At 37.2% G+C, this 23,456-nt stretch overlaps 1 protein-coding gene across 1 annotated transcript in view; it reads right to left on the bottom strand.

The window, feature by feature from the left end:
* The window catches only part of MAP3K13 (mitogen-activated protein kinase kinase kinase 13), a 43,479-nt gene extending 20,280 nt beyond the window's left edge, over window positions 1-23,199 (bottom strand). Inside the window, exons 1-6 of the mRNA XM_052642940.1 lie at window positions 22,725-23,199; window positions 10,652-10,835; window positions 5,592-5,783; window positions 2,896-3,054; window positions 961-1,119; window positions 257-365 (exon numbers count right to left, since the gene is read on the bottom strand). Of these exons, the coding sequence (XP_052498900.1) occupies window positions 257-365; window positions 961-1,119; window positions 2,896-3,054; window positions 5,592-5,783; window positions 10,652-10,835; window positions 22,725-23,199 (1,278 nt within the window). The remainder of the gene's footprint in view (window positions 1-256; window positions 366-960; window positions 1,120-2,895; window positions 3,055-5,591; window positions 5,784-10,651; window positions 10,836-22,724) is intronic.
* Window positions 23,200-23,456: the final 257 nt, after the last annotated feature.

Raw genomic sequence — 23,456 nt, forward strand, 5'->3', positions numbered from 1 at the left:
GATATTTTACTACAAGGTATTTTCAAATAAGAGAATTCATATATGTTAAGTGCTTAAAAACCCTCCAAAACTCCAAAGTGTTAAAAAACCGCCAAAGTTGTATGTGTGACGTTTATAATAGTCATCATTACTGTTTCACAATGAATCGAGCTACGTAATTGTTCTAAGAATCAGAATGCCCTCTTCTAGGAGCGACTTCTTTCCATTGAGAGTTCCCTGTGTGTTTGGCAGGACCTGGAAGAGTTTCCAGACTTACCTGAGACTTGAAGTAAGTTTCTTGTGGGGTGGCAAGTACATCTGCAGACGCGATGTCCAAATGCATGAGTGTCTGCCGAAAAGAAGGTCGGTTGCGAGGTTTACTCTGCCTAAAAGTTAAAAAAAAAAGAAAAAAAAAGCTTGTGCATTTCAGAAGTTGTATCCAGGAGGATAAAGATTTTATTCTACTTTACAAAAAAACAAAAACAAAAACAAAAACATTTCTGACTCCATGTGTGGCTATATCTCAGGTAGTTTTGATGTACTGAAGAACAAAAGGAAAATGTAATTATGAGACGCCTCTAATGATGAACTAGAAATCTCTAGAATCTGTTTGATAATAATGATCCCTGAGAACTGGCAAAGTGGTGATAGCTATCATTTACTAAGGCCTACTGCTTCAAGATATCAGACCAAATTCTTTATTTATAATTTTTAATTAATCATACTACCCCCATTTCACAAGTGAGAAAACTGCCACTTGGATGACATGCCTCAAATTACACAGATAGAAAAGGGCAGAACTAGTATGTGAATCCAAAGTTCTCAAATTCCAAGGCTCCTAGACTTTACACAAAGTAAGGTTATTCATTCCAAATACACGTTGGAGACGTCCCTGCTGTTTTAAATATGGTTTAGAGAAGTTTTAAATATGGTTTTGAGGAAGAAGGTAGAAGAGAATATTGGGAGAAACATATTTCTTACCATGTCTGCTTCATAAGGATTTTGAATCCATCAGGGCAAGTGGAAGGAACTGGAAGGTGTAGGCTATTGCTTCCAACCCCCCAAATAATGGCTGAAGAGTCTACATCTTTGTACGGAATCTCCCCTGTTAGCAGCTCCCAAAGCACCACTCCAAAAGACCTATAGCAGCCCCGGGAACAAGCACAGAAGATATTTCAGAAAGACTGATTTGTATTTTAGTCATTTAGTAATTTTCAATCAAACACATAAACTCTAATATTGCTGTAGAAAAAATAGAAACAGCCAGGAAAACTCTGAAAAAGAAAATTAATGAACGGTAACAAATATTATCAGATATTAAAACATACTACAAAGCTTCAGAAATTAACAGTGGTGATGAATAATCAGCTAGGCTAATGGAAAGGAATAGAAGTCTAGAAATACATCTAGACCAAATACATATAGGAATTGAGTATATGATGGAAGTTACATCTTAAACCAGTAGGGAAAAATTGGTTATTCAATAAATACTATTGGGACAACTGGGGAAAAAATTATACTTTATCTTACACTAAGATAAATTCCAAATGCATCAAAGATTTAAATGTGAGAAATGAAATCCTAAAAATTCTCAAAGAACATATGGAAAAAAAAATCTTAAGAGTAGTGAAAGTTTTTCTAATTAAGAAATCTAGAAGTCATAACAGGAGAGACTGATAAACTGCTTAAAAGAAAATCTTGACATGGAGAAACCCTCTAACATAAGCAAAACAACAAAAGTGAAAAGTATCTGTAGTTCATATACACAGAAGGATAATTTCCTTAATATATAAAATACTCCTATAAGTTGATAAGAATAAAATATCAGAAAACTTAGTAAAGGATTAGTGTGTAAATAAGAAATTACAAATGGGTGTGTAAATATATGAAAAAAGTACAACCTTAATTATAAGAAGAGATGTGCAAATTAAAACTGCACCTAGGACACCATTTTTTTTTTTACCTATATGGTTGGCAGAAGATCCCAAAGTGGAACACATTTTGTTGGTGAGCCTGAAAAAACTCTTATACATTTCTGTTGGGAACATAAATTGATGAAATCCCTAATGAGGACACTTTGGTAATAATTACCCAAATTACAAATGATCTCACATTTCTACTTTATCTTATTTACTTTAAAATTATAGCCAGTTTTAATATAGGCTATTATTTTGGTTTTAAGTCTAAAAGTTACTAGTCGCCAATTTTAAGAATGGAAGAAAAGCAACTACAGGAAAATATACTGTTAATAGCAGAGATTTGGAACTTCAGAGGAAAAGAAAATAAAGATGAATACCTCTCCCTGTTCCCTCCCTGCAAAAAGCATAGTCTAACAGGACTGTTTAATAAAAGGGCAAATAGTCCTGTATACCTCAAAGCATGTAACTGTATCGCAGCAAAGTACATCACTAATACACCTGATGATGGTCTGAGAATAAGTAAACTTCGTTTACCATGTTTTATTCAAGAAGCAAAGAATTATGTAATATATTTCAGAAAGACTTTTATACTAAATGGCTATTTGAAGTAAACTTTTATTTATTTATTTATTTATTTATTGATGTTCAAGCTGGTTTTATTTTTATTTATTTGAATTTTTTTTAATTTTTATTTTTACTTTATTTTGCTTTACAATACTGTATTGGTTAGTTTTCCAGAAAGTTCAGCATTTTCTCTTGATGAACCCCCAAAGCTGATGGTTCACTGAGTGGATACTCACCCCAGTTCCTCCTCTCCCAATCCTTCTTACCAAGTGTCATCACACTGGGTAGTACCTTGGGTTACATGAGACTGAGATCAACTAGAACTGAGTAATACTAAAGAGTATTTTGGGTGAGAAGAAGTGTTGAAAGAGGAAGCGCTAATAGGGTGAAAGTGGGAACAGGCTTTTTGATTGGGAAAGATGGCACCACTCACCATATATCGACCTTTTCAGAGACAGGTTCATTCCGTATCACTTCTGGTGCCATCCAGGCGACAGTGCCAGCGAAGGACATCTTGGTACTCTTATCACTGAGTTCCTTAGATGTACCAAAATCTGAAATTTTTACTGCATCTGTGTGAGTCACTAAAACACTTTAAAAAGAAACAAAGAAAGGATTCAGAGCATTAGTACTAATGAAAATCATGACTAACTGGCCACTGAAGATTTTGTTTGCTGCCTCCTACGTTGCAGAACTCAGCTCTCCAGTTTCAGTACTGCTGCGGCCTTAGGTACCCACCAGGAGCAGCATCATTTACGCTTGTGAGCAGCACAGCATACTGGGCTTGCTACACCTGGTTTTATCCTTCCTCAACCACTTGCTAACTGTGTGACCTTTGCCAATTACTTAATTCTCCTAAGCCAGTTTTCTCATCTGTAAGATGGAGACAATTCAGGTCACAGTATCTTATTCACAATTCAAACATCTCTGGAAATGGTTTATAAATATTTTCTCATATGTATAAAACAAACTCAATTTACTTATCCCATTTTGTGTGACTATCAAAGGCTTTGCCATGGATTTATGCATGTGTATGATTATAGGGTGTTGCCCCAGACTTTGCTGGGGGTGTAATGTAATGCCCTATGCTACCTTCTGAAATCATCTGACTTCAGGAGTTTTGGATAAGGCATTACGAGTCTGTAATTAATGATATCATAAAATTTTCATTTGAATTAAATGAGATAAGCAATGTAAAGCACCCATCTCAATAAACATTGATTCTCATCCTTGCCAGTCTCAGACAATCCAATGGGAAAAACACTTCTTCTAAAACACTGTTTAAATAATGGCCAACTAAAATCATGCGTGGAACCATGACACACAGGATTCATTAATATAAAAGGCAAGTAAGTATGCTGGGATTCTGCTAATGTTGCTAAGGAAAAGCAGGAATAAATTTAAGCACAGATTCTACATAAGTCATGTGTAGAATATTTTACTTGTTATAATTTCTTACTTATATAATTTGTTACACATTTTACTTGTTATAATAGTGATCTGGAATGTGGCCTGGGGCAAACTGCTTTCGCTAGCCTCAGAGTATAATCCAGTGCCAGTCAAGTCCAGAGTGCTAGCACCCTCAGACACTGCCTGAATTCACTTGAAATAGCCTGTTTAGAACATTAAAGTGTTAAGGAGTTAGGGTTTCAGAGGCTTAATGATATAGAGAAATAATCTGAACAGTAAGTCTTTTGCTTTGGGGTCGGGGGCAATCCACACAGTTTGAACCTGGGCCACAGCAGTGAAAGTGCTGAGTCCTAACCACTGAAGAGCCAGAGAATCCCCTAATATAAGAGGGAGTAATTCTTAAGGAGAACAAGCTGATTAAGAAGGAGGCCATTCAAACAGGTCTTCGGCAAGGTATCTTGTGTGCTTTCTATGTATGCAGTGGATGACAGAAACAGATTGTGTTAAAAATGTGAACAGAAGGAATGAATACTATAATAACGTTTTTGTGTAAGGAAAGCAAGGAGGTTTTTAGTGAGCTAAGGACTGTAATAAACATTGTTGAGATTAACAGTGATAAACTAGAGCTGCTTTACAATTGATAATCAAGGACAGATTTTGTATCTCCCGTGGAGGAGAGGCAGGACTCACTGTGGATCCCTCATCTTATCAGGACAAGGAAGGATCTAAGTTCTGGGTTCAAGCACTACCTCCATGACTTTGGGCTCTGAGCTCTAGATTATCTTACATAAAATAAGAATAATGATACTTATTACATCTCTTCCATACATTCTTTTGCCAAAATTAAAGCAGATATGATTAAGTATTTTTAAATGTTGTAAATCATGAAAGCACTATGCAAAAAATGTTTTGGGAAAAGATTCTTTTCTGCTTCTCTAAACAAAAATGTGATGGAAAATAATGAAAATAATGTATAAAAATAGGAGCCACATTGAAATGTACTATTTAATCAGTTTCTTTCCTTTTTTCATGCACTTTGGGAAACTTGAATAAGCATTCCTCTTAAAGTGGGTTATTGAGAACCAAAGAATCATTCTGAAAACAAAGATTACTAGAAACAGCTCTGCTTCTCTTAAACAACCAATTTATATTGTTTAATGGACACTGTGGAACTTGTTTACTTCTTTGCTTAGATTCTAGGAAGCTCAAAGCCAAATTCGTAATCCACTTGTACTGACTGTACAGAAACTTATGGCATACATTTTGTGGACAAGCTTTAGTTAATGTTTTCACTTTCTCTTTGCCTCTGGTTTATTTTCTAATCCATTTTTATTCTGTTGTATATATTTCTGAAACTCAGTTTTGGAAAATTGGTTTTCTGGGGGAAACACACTAGGAAAACAAGTCTTCCAGTGGGAAAGTCTGGCATTCATTATCTGAGATGATGGAAAGTGAATTCTTTGGTTAATAATGTAATTTGTTTCATAGTTGTACAATTGCAAAGCAACAAAAAGGGAAAACCACACAGGTGCCTGGACATATCTGCCATATAGGTAAGTAAGGAGGTTAATAACACTCTTCAAAATACGCAAATAGAGATATCCACTCTGCTTATTTAAACTGAACTGAAAACAGTCTAAAAGCTTCATTATGATTGATAAAATTCCATATTTCAAAACAATAAAAGAGAATGACTGAAAAGTTAGCTCCAGAACTCACTTAGGTGATTTGAGATCACGATGAATAATTTTATGAAGGTGCAAATAATTCATTCCACTTGCAATTCCCGTGGACCAGTCTACTAGCAATCGAGGTGTGATTTTCCTGCCAGCTCGCAAAACCTCATAGAGTTGTCCATGGGCACAGTATTCCATGATGATACAGTAACATGGGGCCTGAGTACAAACACCCCTTTCAAGAAAACACAGACATATACATGAACACACAGATCACATAAACATACATGTATACATATTTATACTTTAAAAATATTTAATAAATTTAATAAAGACAGGTTTTCTATCCAAATTATTTATAAAATGCATATATATCCCGATTCTTAAATTACCATTTAAATCCCTGTAGTCTACATGTTTCTTTGTTAGCACATAGACAATTTTAGTTTGTTTTGTTCACTTCAGATATCTATTGTTGTTTAGTCGCTAAGTTGTGTCCAACTCTTTTGCGACCCCATGGGTTGAAGCCTGCCAGGCTCCTCTGTCCATGGGATTTCCCAGGCAAGGACACTGGAGTGTTGCCACTTCCTTCTCCAAGGGATATTCCTGATTCAGGGACTGAACCTGTGTCTCCTGCACTGCAGGTGGATTCTCTGCTGCTGTGCCACCTGGGAAGCCCTCAGGTATCTATATGCTGTGCCGTATCGGTGCTTTTTCTGTGGGACCTTGTCATTCTAAAACAAAGAGCATCTTTCTCTGAGACTTGTGTAGGCTGGACACTGTTCTTTTAGATTAAGAATAATTTAAGTATCTTCCCTTAAAAATTAAATGGAAGTTTTATACATAATGTACAGAGAGAATTCAAGTAAAATATTTCTATTTTTACCATTAAATTTGTTGAATTTTAAAATACTCAAATTCAAGATAATTAGACTGAATACCAAAAGAATCAATTTTCTGCATTATAAGTATCTGAAAAACACTTCTGTTTAGAATAAAAATAATGTCACACATTCTATTATATACCTATGCAGCCTCTATTTTCATTAATTCCTACATCTTCTATGAAGACTTTCCTGATTATTCCAGTCTAAAAAATCTTTCTCTTCTCTAATTTCCTATGCTACAATTAATTTTTTATATACTATTTTTCTCTCCCTCTACAGATTATCAGCTCCTAGAAGGAAAAAGTCTTCAAGTTCTTTTCTTCCTACCACATGGCTTGGAAGTTCACAGCAAGTTCTTGACAAAAATTTCTTAACTTTACCTGAACGTTCTTTGCTGATAAAGACTTTGCACAAACAGGTGCAGAAGCAAGGGGTAGGAGGAAGCATAACAACACAAAAGAACATCTTCTGTGTGTCAGGTATGCTAACGTGTTAGTTAACTGCCTTATTTAATCTGCCCCAAATCACTGTGCGATAGATACTACCTTTTCCGTTTCTACAGGCTAAGGCTTAGAGAGGAAAACTGACTAGATCATACAGCTAAACATGACAGAGTTCGGATTTCAGTCCAGTCTGTCTAACTTCAAAGGCCATGTGCTTTCCACTCACTACACTACACGGCCTCCTTTCTTAAAGTTCGTTAAAGTCTGTATAGACAAGCATACTGGGGATTCTTATATTAATACTGTTATCTTATAAAAGTGGGAAAATCATATTAACTTTACTTCACAGTTTTGTTCTGAAAATAAGATTAAAAAAAATTACCATGAGCAATTCTCTGTGTCTTATCTCTTAATGATATGTATGCCCTCCTCCAAAAGAATATCATTATTCTACCTACCAGACTCCCAGCTAAAGTCCTCAACCAGCTACCAATTCATGTCCTATCTCTTAGGCTGCCATAAGTGGTAAAAGAATTTAGAAGCAGTGGCTTGTGAAAGCCACAAGCAGTGGCTTGTAAAAGTCTTAAAACAATGGCAGGTTATGAAGAAGTATAATTAGTTTTCATTTTCCCTGCCTTGATGTGCCTGTCAAATGCCACAAAGCTATTTCTATTACTTTCCTATCATTTTCTAAGCCCCCCAGAATTCTTATCTTGATTAAAAGAATTATCATTTTTGGCTGCACTTGATCTTCGTTGCTGCATTTGGGCTCTCTCTAGCTGCTGTGAGCGGGGGCGTCCTTGCAGTGTGGCTTCTCTTGTTGCAGAGAGCGCAGGCTCAGAAGTTGTGGTGCACAGGCTTAGCTGCCCCATGACATGTGGGATCTTCCCTGACCAGAGATTGAACCCGTGTTCCCTGCATTAGCAGTCGGATTCTTAACCACTGGCCCACCAAAGAAGATGCTCGTCTTGATTTTTAAAGAAAAAATTTTTTTCAAGTTTCTGTTACTTGACTTTCAGGAAACCTCAGTGGAGCACAAGTATACGGCAACTACAAATAGACAATTGAGTTTTTACTACAGAGAAATGATGAGTAAGGGCAGACATAATGTAATGTGCTTAAGAACAACAAAGCAAATATTTGTTTGAAACTACTCAGCATCCTATTCAATTATGTTTAGCTTGTCAGACAAACATCGTCAAACAGTGATATTCTATATACTTTTCATCTTTCTTGACTGACAAATGAGAAGCAATCATTCCATCAGCCCTGTACTATGACAAGGCTTCTTAGTAGCTATAAATAACAGCTTTATAATCACTTCTAATTGCCACCTTTTCTTCCCTTTGGCACCCAATTCCATTAGAAACAGGCAGGTTGGGTTTTCTTAAAACATTGCTTAAAAAATTAGAAGAAAAAGAGAATATCACATTATTTACTTGCACTTCCCTTCTGTGCATGGTTTCTGCTAACTTCAAAAGAAGCTGGAAGTACAGAAATCAGTATCCAGAGAGACGTACTAACATCTAATCACGCTTTGATATCTTCCAGACACTCCTGAGTGATTCACTGGCCAGGCAACACAATGGCACAGACGGCTGCAAACACAACACTGCACAATGCCTCAAGAGCCTGGTGTAATGGGCCAGGGACACAGTCTCACTATTGTTTCCCATGTAGAGGTAAAGACCTTCAAGCATCTTCAGCCTAAAGAGTTGGACACCAATAAAGCAATCCTTATCCACAATGCTGAAAACTGCACATGCCGGTGGGAGGGTCAGAGGGTAAGGTGGGGAAAAGACCCTGAGTAAAAAGGAAGAAACAAAAGAAAAGAGGAAAAAATCCAGCTTCTCACACTCCCCTTCTGAGGACTCATTTCTACTTTCAGTTGTCCACGACATCCTGCTAGAAAGCCCTCAGGCCTGAGACTCACAGCCTAGTTCACTTCAGGAGGCCAAAAAGCCATGCTCATCCATAGAATAGTCTGTGTCTCAAACCCTGTGATTTAAGCTTAAAATTTAGTTAAGTAAAAGGCTCTTCCTTCCACTTATGAGGGTATACCATGCTATAATGATGATCCTCTCAGTGAAGTAAAATGAAGGAAAGAAAGGAGTTTCTCCACCCATTGTCTTGTGAAACTTATCATCTTGGGAAGGATTATGATTGGTCTCCATAGTACTTTGTTTTACTCTCACATCCTCCTGGCCCTCCTAGGGCAACCAATAATAGAATCACTATAGCAACTGAAGTTCTCTCCATGTCCTCTGGAGGGATGTTCCTTCCACAAGGAAATGAATCCAAAGACTCCATTTAGTATCCCAGTTGACATAGCTTCTTTTCTTTTCACACTTCTTTCCCTTTCCATAAGGGGTGTTGTTTGGGAATCAAAATTCAACCTTAACACACATCTAAATCCATTTTACAAAACCTGTACCCAAGATTTATTCCTTGGTTTGGGGATACGATTCCAATTAGAAATTGTTGCATGACATGCTTAACTTTATAAGGAGAGTTTTCTTAAGGAAAGGATCCCTCCTGGGGGGCTGGAAGAAGTCCCTCCCAGGTTAGGGAAGGGGAATTTGTAAGTTAGTCCACTTTTTAGCTATAGCCTCATTGGTCCTATTATTTGCCTATATATAAACTCAATATATAAAAATATACCAAAAGGCTCCAATTTCTAATCTTTCATCCTTCCTAAAGGTTTTCTTTCCCCTTCTTCACCTTTCTTCCTCTTAAGCCACACATCATTCATTTGTTCAAGCCTAGGAATTTTCAACGCTGGTAAGAGAAGGAGCTCAAGGGAAAGGTACAGGCAGAAGAGCGTACACATGTCCTCTTGAAAGGGAACTGAAGTGAAGTGAAAGTTGCTCAGGCGTGTCCGACTCTTTGCGACCCCATGGGCTATACAGTCCATGGGATTCTTCAGGCCAGAATATGGAGTGGGCAGCCTTTCCCTCCTCCGGGGGATCCTCCCACCCCAGGGATTGAACCCAGGTCTCCTGCATTGCAGACGAATTCTTTACCAGCTGAGCCACAGGGGAAGCCCATAAAGCACATATTCTCTTGGCACGACCAAGTCCGGTGCCTTCCACAAATTTGCCTCTGAGGATCCCAGTCAACCTAGGAAAACGAGGGTCTAAACTAGAAAGGTATGTTCACACTCTCTTTGAAAACAACCACTTTGTGAAAGAAATGTATCATTTGACTTACTATAACCACGAATTCTATTATTAGATTTAGAAAGCCAGTTTTGGCATTCCTTGAAAAGGAATCTGGCAAAAGCTGAGGCAGGGAGAAATATTCTGAAGGTGCCTGTTACTACAAGTTAATATTTCAGAGGAGACACTAATGGAAACTAATAAGAAAATACACCTCTATTTACAAGGAACTAATTATCCTCTGATCACTTCAGATGCTAGCTTTGTTTTCTTAATTGAACTTAACATAATAGCCTCTGTTATGTGCTATTGATAAATTACATTGATTCAGCAGACCTGACCGCATGGCAGGAGTTCACCTTCTCCCTCTCTGTCCCATGTATCTCCCTCCCTTCCAAGCACTGTGTGCTCTGGCAAAAAGAGCTATTAGACTATCAAATTCTCAAAAACATGATTCTAATATAATAGTTCCTTGGTATCCTCCCAAAGCACCTAGCACATTGCTAAGTCTGTAGAGTATTCTTAACACGTCTTTTAAGTCAGGAACTTACATGTATGTACTGAGGGAAAGAAAATCTATTACTTTAAAAAAAAAAAAAAAAAGTCTTGACCTACTTGAAAGCGATGATGTTAGGGTGCTTCAACTTCCTCAAATGCTTGATATCCGTCTCATTCTGTTCTCTCACTTTCTTGATGGCCACCTCCTCCGCTCGGAACTTGCCCAAGAAGACAGCTCCCTGGGCTCCACTACCCAGCCACTGCAGCTCTGAGATCTCCTCAAATGGCACTTCCCAAGTATCTAGGCACACAAGTGAGAAACAAGCATAAGGAGATCCTGGAATCTGCTCAGGGGCCATCCTACAAGGCCACTCTGCAGGGACCAATTTCACCATCACCCAGAATGACCTCAACTTTTGTCTCTCACCTGGTAACTTGCTAAAAGATGGAATTTATCTATGGGTCTTGATATCATAGAGATATTCATATGTATTAGTTTGTATAGATTTTAACCAGTGAAATCCTGCAGATGGGAAATCTCCAATATAATTGCCTCCGGACAAAACATATCCTGCCACTCCCACAGCCCCACCTCCTCCCTTGAAGCTTGCTTGTTCAGTCAGTTCACCCTTCTGTCTCTACGTCATTATCCCTACCTTATTACCCATTACAAATGTTGCTTTATTCCTCTCTGAATTCTAGTGCAGGTGCCCAATTAATCCTTGTTGAATGCATTTTCAGTGATACTCTCCTGAGGACCTAACGATGTATAACAATTAAATTAGTATTTACCTTTTATTTAGTACTTACTATATGCCAGACACTAGCAGAGTGTTTTAGGTCTGTCATATGTTTAATTTTTACAACAATCCTACAAGTCTGGCCATATTACAGTTACTTAAATATGAGAAAACTAAGGCAAATGGTAACCAGGCCTTAAACAACTGAAAGTCAAAACTGGTAAGTGGCAAAACAGGGCCAAGGACCTTGGAACTGGCTTGAGTCCAGGGACAATGTTTTTTCTGCTATACCACGTTCCCTCCCATGAAGTAATTGAAAGAGAGGGTCATTTATTAGTTTTGATAAATTTATACATATAGATGCAGTATTTGCCAGTTTCTCTTAAAGTTTAATTTCTGTTTGCACCAAAAATGTAACAGGGGTCATTTCTAAGTGGTGGCATTATTGATGATTCATGTTATATCATTTATCCTTTTCTGTATTAAAAAATGTAAACTATAAGCGTATATTACTTTTATTTTATTGAAGTATAGTTGATTTACAATACTGCAACTTTCAGCATATATTACTTTTATAGTGAATAAAATACTATTTAAAATAGATCAAAAATTCAATCAATATGTGTTTTAATTTCATGAAACTTGAAAAGAGGACTATAATCCACTGATTATCCTTTCTGCCAGTGCATTATCGTTACAATGGACAGAAATGAACATCAAAGAGCTAGGAGCCCTGTGAAGTGAGGAGAAGATGATGACAATGTTAAAGGTTATGAGAGATTCTTGCCAGATCACCAGTCACTTAAAGGCTACAGTTTGCAGAACACTGAACCAAGTAGTGTTGAATCAGCTTTGAAGATATTCTGGTCTTGAAAGCAAATCAACTCACTACTATGTTGATGAAGCAAAAGCAGAGAGTGGAAGGGAACTACATTTCTCTCTTCTAGTTTTCTCTATTTCGAGAGAAAAGAAATTCCATAGATTCTTAATAAGATGTGTTTTCTTGTTACAATGGTTAAAACATGACCTTTCAAATATAATACTACATAGTGCAGAAAAAATTACAGTGAGGGAGATTAATAGCATGGGCATTTGGCCCATGCTTCTGGTATGACCAGCATTAAAGGTTTCTGCTCTACTGAAACTGAATAGATGCTCTGCAAAAACAAACCTCTCTAAAACACAAATAGCTCACAAATATGAAATCACCAAAGGAACAAACAATACCAAGTAAAATTTGGGTGGAAACAGTAAGTTACAGTCTTGACTGCTTTAAGTTATCTTTATGGCATCTAAGAGTTTTCATCCTCACAGGCTTATTCGTGTGGTACACATGGGACCCATGTATACTGAAAGAGTTACTCATTAGTGGTCCAGTAAAGAACTGAACACAGTGTCATTTTGACCATTCTCGGGGCTAAGTACTAGCACTGGATTTTGAGCAAGAGCATAACTGGGATATATTTTTCCAAATAAGTCTATAAAAATTCAGGTTACTCTAATTTTTAATACATAATTACTAAAATTAGACAATCTTTAGCTGTTTTTCTCTACTTAATCTTTATTTACTGTTAAGTACTAGAAAACATTAGAAAATTCTAGAAAGAAACAGAAAAGCATATATTTTATCTGAAATCCCAACCCATATTCTGTTCTCATTTTATTTGTCTTTGTTTATATGCATATAGCTATGTAAGAGTGTATGTGATGTACAATTTTTTCATGTATTATGTATTCCCCATATATTTACAGTTTTTATTTATAAGATTAACAGCTGTTTACTGTATCCTCTTACCTTTCACAGTACTTAAGTGTCTCTATTTTTTTGTTTGCTAATTTAAATTTGATACTTCTTTCTCTCTTTATATTATTCCTCAAATTCAATCCTTAAAGAGTATAACTTCCTGGTTCTTGGTATACATTCCAAATTGCTATCCAAAAGAATTCTGCTAGTTTTTGCTGACATTAGTAAAGCATGAGTCTCTTTTACTACAACTTTGCCAGCAATGACTATTGCCAATTATTTTTTGGTGCTAATTTAATTAGGTAAAAAACAGTGTTTTATAAGTGTGTATTATTTTAATTGCAAGTGATGTAGAATGTTTTTTCCACATTTGTTTAATACATCTTCTTTGTATGAATTATCAAATTTACCCCTTGTCCATTTATTTACTTGGGTTTGCAGTTCTCATAAACTTGAAGGAGCTTTCTATCTGATACATATGAAGAGACTTCTTACAAAGCATTTTTCTTTTAATTTCATGTTTTAAACAAAATACTTCTATAGTTGCCTGTAATTTGCTTTGTGATTTCTTCCACTGTCTAATCTATCTTCTAAGAGTGACCTATAGTTGATTTTTTAAGCTTAACCTTTGCATCTGAAGCTTAATTTGTTGCAGGATGTAATGCAAACTAATTTTTTCATATTGTTATTTAGTGATTTTAAAAAATTTGTTAAATAATCCTTTCTTTTCACATCATTTTATAATGTTTATATTGTAACTTACTATATTTTATAAATAATCCTATTATTTGGTATTTTTATAAAATAAGAAAAAAATGAATTATTAAAATACAAATGATAAGAGGGAGGAGCAGGATATGGGTAGGGGATTAAGTGGCACAAACTACTATGTATAAAGCAAATAAGCTACAAGGATATATTGTACAGCACAAGGAATATAGACAATATTTTATAACAACTTTAAATAGAATAAATATATAAAAATACTGAATTACTATGTTGTACACCTGAAACTAATATAATATTGTAAATTGATGATACTTCAATTATAAAATAAAAGAAATACAAATGATAAAAATATTTGGCACTCAAATATCAAAGGTTGAATTTATAATAAATAATAAAAATTTTCTTGACCAACAGTAGCTCATACCTGTGTTAATTCATCTATGCTCAACCAAATCTTAATTATCCACGGAAAAATAAAGGGGACAGTACTGGTAATTCAGGAACACAGAGTGTAAAGTAATACTTCAACCACCTTTCTGTCAATTGTTTCTACTAGAGCTGATTCCCAGAAGGTAAACTGATTCACAGCATTTTGTTCTCTCTGTCCCATTCCAATGTCCTGATCAATACCTAGTAGGGAGCCAAGGAACAGGAAAATGGCAGCAAAAAGAATGTCAGCAACAAGACTGCACAAGCTGGGGGTCTGCATCACTGCGAAGCAAGATAACTAACCTCATTATGCTGGAAACCGGCTGGGCTTCCTCCAGGGCTGGTCCCACACTTTCCACTGCTTTTATATCTGTCCCATTGGTACTCTTCCCCAGCTTTTATCTTCATTCTGATTCATCACTATGACTACAATCTTAATTCCAATACCCATCATGATCCCTAGGGCTAAGAAAAAGCCACAAGCCCACTCACTTTAACATATAAGTTCTCCTTTGTTTATCTAGACAAGTCTATAACAATACTTGCTCTGAGACTGGGAAAAATCTGGCATTAAAAAATTTCACTTCGCCATACTACCTTATTTGCACTTAACCACCAATATACTAAACGGGAGATGAAGATATCATTAAAACTTTTTTAATCGAGTGAAATTTCCTCATAATACCAAATGCAGGGACACATCTGTTCTATGTACTACTAGCCTTTGGTTGACTGTAATCCAGGATTAAAGATTAGCTCCCTGATCCTGGAGCTGATACGAAAAAAAATACACTTAGGCTGGTGAATCTGTTGTACAACCCACAGCAACACCCGCTCACAGTAGGATATCCTGTCATTTACTGAAGATCTGGGCAGCTGCTGTAACCTTATAAGTTTAAACTGACCAAGCATGTTTCTTATTTGTTCCTGAAATAAGCCTTTCTGAAGGTCACACAATCAATTAGAAGAAAAATGAAATACAAGGTTATATGCTGCTGCTGCTGCTGCTAAGTTGCTTCAGTCGTGTCCGAGTCTGTGTGACCCCATAGATGGCAGCCGACCAGGCTCCTCCATCCCTGGGATTCTCCAGGCAAGAACACTAGAGTGGGCTGCCATTTCCTTCTCCAATGCATGACATGTCAGACTCTTTGCGACCCCATGGACTGTAGCCTACCAGGCTCCTCCATCTATGGGATTTTCCAGGCAAGGACACTGGAGTGGGTTGCCATTTCCTTCTCCCTACAAGGTTATATAACAATAAAAAAATTTTAAAGGCTCCTTTAACAGACATAGGATGTGTCTCTTAGCCTTCTTTATGAGTCTGAACCTCAATGTTGCATTTGGATCCTGAGATCTTCACATTTCCACCAAAATAATTATTAGACTGGACAAGTTATGACCCTAAAAACTAAATGAGTTTATTATATAAGCAGATATTAGTAGGTTTTGTGTCTAAGCAGAGAAGAAGGAACTTCTGAAAAATAATAAATTAAGGGTGGTTATCTCTGGGCTGTGGGATGACAAGTGACTTTTATTTTCCTCTTTGGGTTTGTCTTTATTCCCAGTTTTGGCAACACACTCCAGTATTCATGCCTGGATAATTCCATGGATAGAGGAGCCTGGTGGGCTACAGTCCATGGGGTCACACAGAGTCGGATACGACTGAGCAACTAATACTTGTATGTATTTGCATTATTCCCAATTTTTAAAACAATAATACTGTTTTACATAGGAGTCCCCAATCTCCATGTGACAAGGAACAGCTTTTTAATTTCCTTGTAACCTTAAGATCATAGAGGTAACAAGAGGGTGGAACGTGCAAGGCAAGGAGTATGTATGAAAGAGAGAGAAAGACAGACACCATCTACGGACTGAGAAAGAATGCTATGGTTGACAAATCCTGGAACACATATCAGGAATTGACAGATTTACAGGTAAACCCCGATATACCTATGGAGAAGGGGTACAGATGAAGAGGCTGGTATCAGTTTAAGAGAAAGCATTTCAGAGTCAATTTTTTAAAAATGTAGAGTTGATTTATAATGTTGTGTTAATTCCTGCTGTATAGCAAAATGATTCAAATTTATATGCGTATGTGTGTGTATATATATATGGGATTTTATATACATATATATGGGACCCTAACCCTATACATATATACACAATCTTTTTCATATTCTTTCCCATTATAGTTTATCCCAGGAAATGGAACACAGTTCCCTGCGCTATACAGTAGAACCTTGTTGCTATCCATTCTATTGATATATGTGATAGATTACATCTACTACCCCCAAATTTCCAGTTCATCCCTCCCTACAACCCCCTCCTTGGCAACCACTAGTCTGTTTTCTGTGTCTGTGAGTCTGTTTCTGTTTTGCAGATAGGTCCATTTATGCCATATTTTAGATTCCACACGAAGGTGATTATCTTACGGTATTTGTCTTTCTCTTTCTAACTTACTTCACTCAGCATGATAATCTCTACTTGCATCCATGCTGCTGCAAATGGCGTTTTGTTCTTTTTTATGATTGAGTAATACTGCATTGGCATTATGTCATTTTTCAAATGAGTGAGTAGTATTCTGCGGTATATATGTGCCACGTCTTTACCCGTTATTCTGCTGATGGGCACTTAGGTTGTTTCCATGTCTTGGCTATTGTGAATAGCACTGCTATGAACACAGGGGTGCATGTATGTTTTCCAATTATAGTTTTGCCCAGGAGTAGAATTGCTGGGTTATACCCTTATGGCAGAAAGTGAAGAGGAACTAAAAAGCCTCTTGATGAAAGTGAAAGAGGAGAGTGAAAAACTTGGCTTAAAGCTCAACATTCAGAAAATGAAGATCATGGCATCCGGTCCCATCACTTCATGGGAAATAGATGGGGAAGCAGTGGAAACAGTGTCAGACTTTATTTTTTGGGGCTCCAAAATCACTGCAGATGGTGACTGCAGCCATGAAATTAAAAGACGCTTACTTCTTGGAAGAAAAGTTATGACCAACCCAGATAGCATATTCAAAAGCAGATACATTACTTTGCCGACTAAGGTCCGTCTAGTCAAGGCTATGGTTTTTCCAGTAGTCATGTATGGATGCGAGAGTTGGACTGTGAAGAAAGCTGAGCGCTGAAGAATTGATGCTTTTGAACTGTGGTGTTGGAGAAGACTCTTGAGAGTCCCTTGGACTGCAAGGAGATCCAACCAGTCCATTCTAAAGGAGATCAGTCCTGGGTGTTCTTTGGAAGGACTGATGCTAAAGCTGAAACTCCAGTACTTTGGCCACCTCATGCGAAGGGTTGACTCATTGGAAAAGACCCTGATGCTGGGAGGGATTGGGGGCAGGAGGAGAAGGGGACAACAGAGGATGAGATAGCTGGATGGCATCACTGACTCGATGAACGTGAATCTGAGTGAACTCCGGGAGTTGCTGGACAGGGAGGCCTGGCGTGCTGTGATTCATGGGGTTGCAAAGAGTCGGACACAACTGAGCGACTGAACTGAACTGAACGGTAATTCTATTTTTAGTTTCTTGAGGAATCTCAATACTGTTCTCCACAGTGGCTGTACCAATTTATATTCCCACCAACTGTGTAGGAGAGTTCCCTTTTCCCCACACCCTCTCTAGCGTTTGTTTTGTAGACTTCATTTTTTTTTCATTTTTAATTGGAGGACAATTGCTTTATAATACTGTGTTGGTTTCTGCCATATATCAGCATGAATCAGCCACAAGTATACATATATCCCCTCCCTCCTGGGTCTCCCTCCCATCTCCCACCTCATCTCACCCATTTACGTTGTCACAGAGCACCAGATTTGAACTCCCTGCATCATACAGTAAATTTCAACTGGCTATCTAATTTTACATATGGTAATGTATATGTTTTAATGCTATATTCACTGCAGCATGGCTTATAACCACTGAAAATAGTAAACAAACTGTCAAATGAGAAGATTGCAATAGAAGTTACCAATGAATTTGGAAAAGTTTCAGGATACAAAATTAATATACAGAAATGTTACATTTCTATACACTAACAATCAACAATCAGAAAAGGAAATAAAGAAAACAATGTGATGCAGTTACAATTGCATCAAAACAAATAAAATATTAGGAATACATCTGAGGAGGTAAAAGACATGTACTCTGAAAATGATGAGACACTGATGAAAGTAACTGAAGACAACACACATAGATGGAAAGATATATCATGCTCATGAATTGGAAGAATTAATAATGTTAAAATGACCATACTTCCCATGGAAGTCTAGAGATTCAGTGCAATTCGTGTCAAAATATATATGGATTCTTCATAGAACTAGAACAAATAATCTTAAAATTTGTATGGAAACACAAAATATACCCAATATCCAAAACTATCTTGAGAAAGAAGAACAAAGCTGGAGGTATCCTGCTCCCTGATTTCTGACTGTAAGACAAAGCTATAGTAATCAAAGCAGTATAATACTGGCACAGATATCAATGGAACAGCACAGAGAGCCCAGAAATGAAACCATACTTGTATGGGCAATTAGTGTACAAGAAAGGAGGCAAGAGTATACAATGGGGAAAAGATAGCTTCTTCAATAAATGGTGTTTGGAAAATTAGACAGCTACATGGATGAAAGACCTAAATGTAAGATCTATGAAACCATAAAAGTTCTGGAAGAAAACATTGGCAGTATGTTCTTTCACATCAATCTTAGTAATATTTTTTTGAATATGTCTTCTCAGGCAAGAGCAACAAAAGCAAAAATAAGCAAATGGGACTATATCAGACTAAAAAGCTTTTACACAGTGAAGGGAAACAATAAAATGAAATGGCAGCCTACTGAATGGGAGATCATATTTGTAAACACTATTCTGATAAGGGGTTAATATCCAAAATGTACAAAGAACTCAAAACAACATAAAAAAGAAAACCTGATTAAAAAATAGGCAGAGGATAAATAGATAGCTGAATAGATATTTATCCAAAGAAGACATATAAACGGCCAACAGGCACATGAAAAGATGCTCAACATCACTAATCATCAAGGGTTGGCCAGGAGTAGAGAAAAGGGAGCCTTTGTGTACTGTCGATGGGAATGCAAATTGGTGCAGCCATTATGGAAAACAGTATGGAGATACCTCAAAAAACTAAAAATAGAACTATATATAGAATTACCATATGACCCAACAACTCCACTCGTGGATATTTATCTAAAGAAAACAAAAACACTCCTTAGAGACCTAAATGTAAGACCAGAGACTATAAAATTCCTAGAGGAATGCAATCCCACGCAGAACACTCTTTGGCATAAACTGCAGCAATATGTTTTTTTTTTTGGAGCCTAAAGTAAAGGAAATAAAAGCAAAAATAAACAAGTGGGACCTAATTAAACTTAAAAGCTTTCACAGAGCAAAGCCAAACCATTGACAAAACAAAAAGACAACCTACTGAATGGGAGAAAATACTTGCAAATATTAACATCCATCATATACAAATAGTCCATACAACTTGACATATATATACATACACACACACACATACATATATGACACAATGGAATACTACTCAGCCATAAAAAGAACAAAATTATGCCATATGCAGCAATATGGATGGACATGGAGGATGTTATGCTAAAGTGAAATATGTCAGATAGGGTAAGACAAATACTATATGGTATCATATATATTTTGGACTTCAAAAAATACAAAAAAACAAATGAATATAACTAAAAAGAAGCAGACTCACAGATATAGTGAACAAACCAGGGGCTACCAGTGGAGAGAGTGGGAGGGGCACTATAGGGGTGCAAGAATAGGAGGTACAAACTTCTGGGTAAAAGATAGGCTCAAGGACGTAATTTACAATATGGTGAATATGACCAATATTCTGCAATAACTGTAAATGGAAAGCATCCTTTAAAAATTGCATTAAAAATTAAAAAACAAATCCCTCAAATACCCCACTCTTTAGAAAAGATACATGCACCCTTACATTAATTGCAACATTATTTACAATATCCAAGATTTGGAAGCAATCAAAGTGTCATGAGTAGATGAACAGATAAAAAAAGATGTGGTGTGTATATATATATATATGTAAACATACACACACACATAACAGAATATTTAGTTCAGTTCAGTTCAGTTGCTCAGTCGTGTCCAACTCTTTGCGACCCCAAGAATCGCAGCATGCCAGGCCTCCCTGTCCATCACCATCTCCTGGAGTTCACTCAGACTCATGTCCATCGAGTCAGTGATGCCATCCAGCCATCTCATCCTCTGTTGTCCCCTTTTCCTCCTGTCCCCAATCCCTCCCAGCATCAGTCTTTTCCAATGAGTCAACTCTTCGCATGAGGTGGCCGAAGTACTGGAGTTTCAGCGTTAGCATCATTCCTTCCAAAGAAATCCCAGGGCTGATCTCCTTCAGAATGGACTGGTTGGATCTCCTTGCAGTCCAAGGGACTCTCAAGAGTCTTCTCCAACACTACAATTCAAAAGCATCAATTCTTCAGCACTCAGCTTTCTTCACAGTCCAACTCTCGCATCCATACATGACCACTGGAAAAACCATCGCCTTGACTAGACGGACGTTTGTTGGCAAAGTAATGTCTCTGCTTTTCAATATGCTATCTAGGTTGGTCATAACTTTCCTTCCAAGGAGTAAGCAAATATTACTCAGCCATAAAGAAGAATGAAATCTTGCCATTTGTGACAACCTGGATAGACCTACAGGGCCCTATGTCAAGTGAAATAAGTCAGATGGAGAAAGACAAATACTATATGATTTCACTTAAATGCGTAATCTAAAAAGCGAAACAAATGAACAAACACAGCAAAATAGAAACAGAGTCATGGATACAGAGAACAAACAGGTGGTTGTCACAGGGAAGGAAGAAGGGGAGGGGAGCGATAGGTGAGGGAGATTAAGAGGTACAAACTTTTAGGGCAAAATAAATGAGTCACAGGTGTGAAATGTACAGTGTGGGGAACACAGCCAATAATTATACAATATCTCTGTGTGGTGGCAGACAGTAGCCTGACTTGTCATGGTGATCATTCTGAAACACACAGTGCACGTGTGCTCAGTTATGTCTGACTCTTGGGGCCCCATGGACTATAGCTAGCCAGATGCCTCTGTACGTGGAATTTTCCAGGCAAGAATACTGAAGTGGGTTGCCATCTGTCAAATCACCATGATGTGTACCAGGAACTAATATAGTGCTGTAGGTCAGTTATACTTCAAAAAGAAACAAACTCACAGAAAGAGAGATTAGTTTTGTGGTTACCAAAGGTGGAGAGTGGGAGAGGGGGAACTGGATGAAGGCAGTCAAAAGGTTCAAACTTCCAGTTACAAGATCAAGGGTAAATTAAAAAAAAAAAATAAGATCAAGGGTATGTAATGTTCAACTTGATAAATATAATTAACAATGCTTATGTTATATTTGAATGTTGTTAAAAGAGTAAACCCTGAGTTCTCATCCAAAGGGGAAAAAACAGAGGATTACTTAATTATAAGTACTAAATTGTACATCTTCACACAATTTAATATTATGCAGCTACTAAAAATGATGCTGAAAAGTATATTTCATGGTATGGGAAGGGTTCACAATATGAAATAAAAAGGAGTTACAGAACAGTATGACTTTTTTAAAGCATACATATGCACAGATATATAGGCTAACATAATATATGTACCAAAACACTAACATTGGTTATTTTCAGATTGGGGAAGCATAGATTCTTTTAACTTTTTTGGGGGAACTTACTTGCAGGTTCAAAATTTTCTCTATATATCTTACTTTTATTCTCAGGAAAAACTGTTTTAAGAATATAAATAAAGTTATAAAGAACACTAGGGCCATGTGTTCTCTTTACTTCAAAAAGAGTAAGGCTTGAATTGGAATATATGAATATACATGTTATACAATGATGGGAGTTAAAATTTTACTTTTTAAAAAGCTGCAGGATCTAGAAATAATAATGTTTCTCAAGGATGGTTAGATATTTTGTTCTTTTCTCAAAACATGAGTTTTCTGAGCTTGACTATAAAATTTAAAATATTCCTTTTTGCTATTAACTAAGGCAGTCTTGTAATCTTTGGAGGCAGTACCATGCCACTTCTGTCTGGTTTTGAATTAGTCCCGTGACCATCAAACTTTTTGACTGTAAAACACTGTTAATAAAAAATTTGGAATATGCACCTACTATGTGATTTATTTACAAATTATATATCTGTACAACTTTATTAAAATACTAAATATACATGTGAAAACATGCATGAGAACAGAAACTTAAAACGCTGAGTTAAAAGGAACAGGAGCTCTAACATTTTCTTCCTCACAATGTCATGGATTGTCTTCTATACACTCTACTCCGGACATCACTGGATAACCACAAAGGATGGGCTTCAACCGAAAAAGACCGACGCTATGTCACTCTGCTCCATTCGGAAGGCCTATAGGAGACTGACCTAGTGTATTCTTCTGCCCCTAGGTCTTTAGTTTATCAAAGGTTACCCAGTTAATGCTGGTGGCATGTTTACACAGGAAGTATCTTGCTTACCTTGCTGCTGCAATTTGTAATCAGTGGAATATGCCTTCCCAATGATATTCCATACAGGCCTTAAGCATCCAAATAGTCCTTCAAGAAACCCACCACTGCCACTGCCTGACCTGCTGAACTGAATCTTGATGTCTTCAGTTCCGCTTGTGCCCTCTCCGCCCACAGTGCTGCTGTTCCCATGAGACATGGTCATCTCCGATTCATCTTGTTCCCTTAGCTGCAGAACGCTGTTCTCAAACTGGTCCCTGGAATCCTCACTTATGCTTGTCGACACTGTTGTGGTGATGGGGCTGTTCGTGCCCTCAGCTAGCTCAGTTTGCACCATGCCCTTTTCCTGCTGGTCCTTAAGAAGCTTGAGGGAAGCGTGGCTCCCCATAGGTGCGAGGTCATCCTGTAGTCCATTGAAGGCTTTGTTTTCACTCAAAGGTAAATGTGGAGAAGAGGAGCAGCTCAGGTGCTCCTGAGGGTTGGCCATCGTGCCATGAGTGTGCCTGAGGTCCTGAGGTGACACTCAGAGGATCGTTACAGAAGAGTTCCGACGTAAGAGGGGGCTTCAGAACCTGGGGAAAACAGGAAGAGGACGTGAGATCACCCTGTCTTTAGTCAGTTACACTACTACACTTCTGATTATAACAATAAAAATGCTGAAGCAATGGGGATGGGTTAAACAGTGGTGTTGATCCACGTAATGGAATACTGTGCAGCAGTTAAAAAATCATGTTGTAGAAGAGT

Source organism: Budorcas taxicolor, chromosome 1 (assembly GCF_023091745.1).
Source record: "Budorcas taxicolor isolate Tak-1 chromosome 1, Takin1.1, whole genome shotgun sequence".
In the NCBI taxonomy this organism is placed as follows: Eukaryota; Metazoa; Chordata; class Mammalia; order Artiodactyla; family Bovidae; genus Budorcas; species Budorcas taxicolor.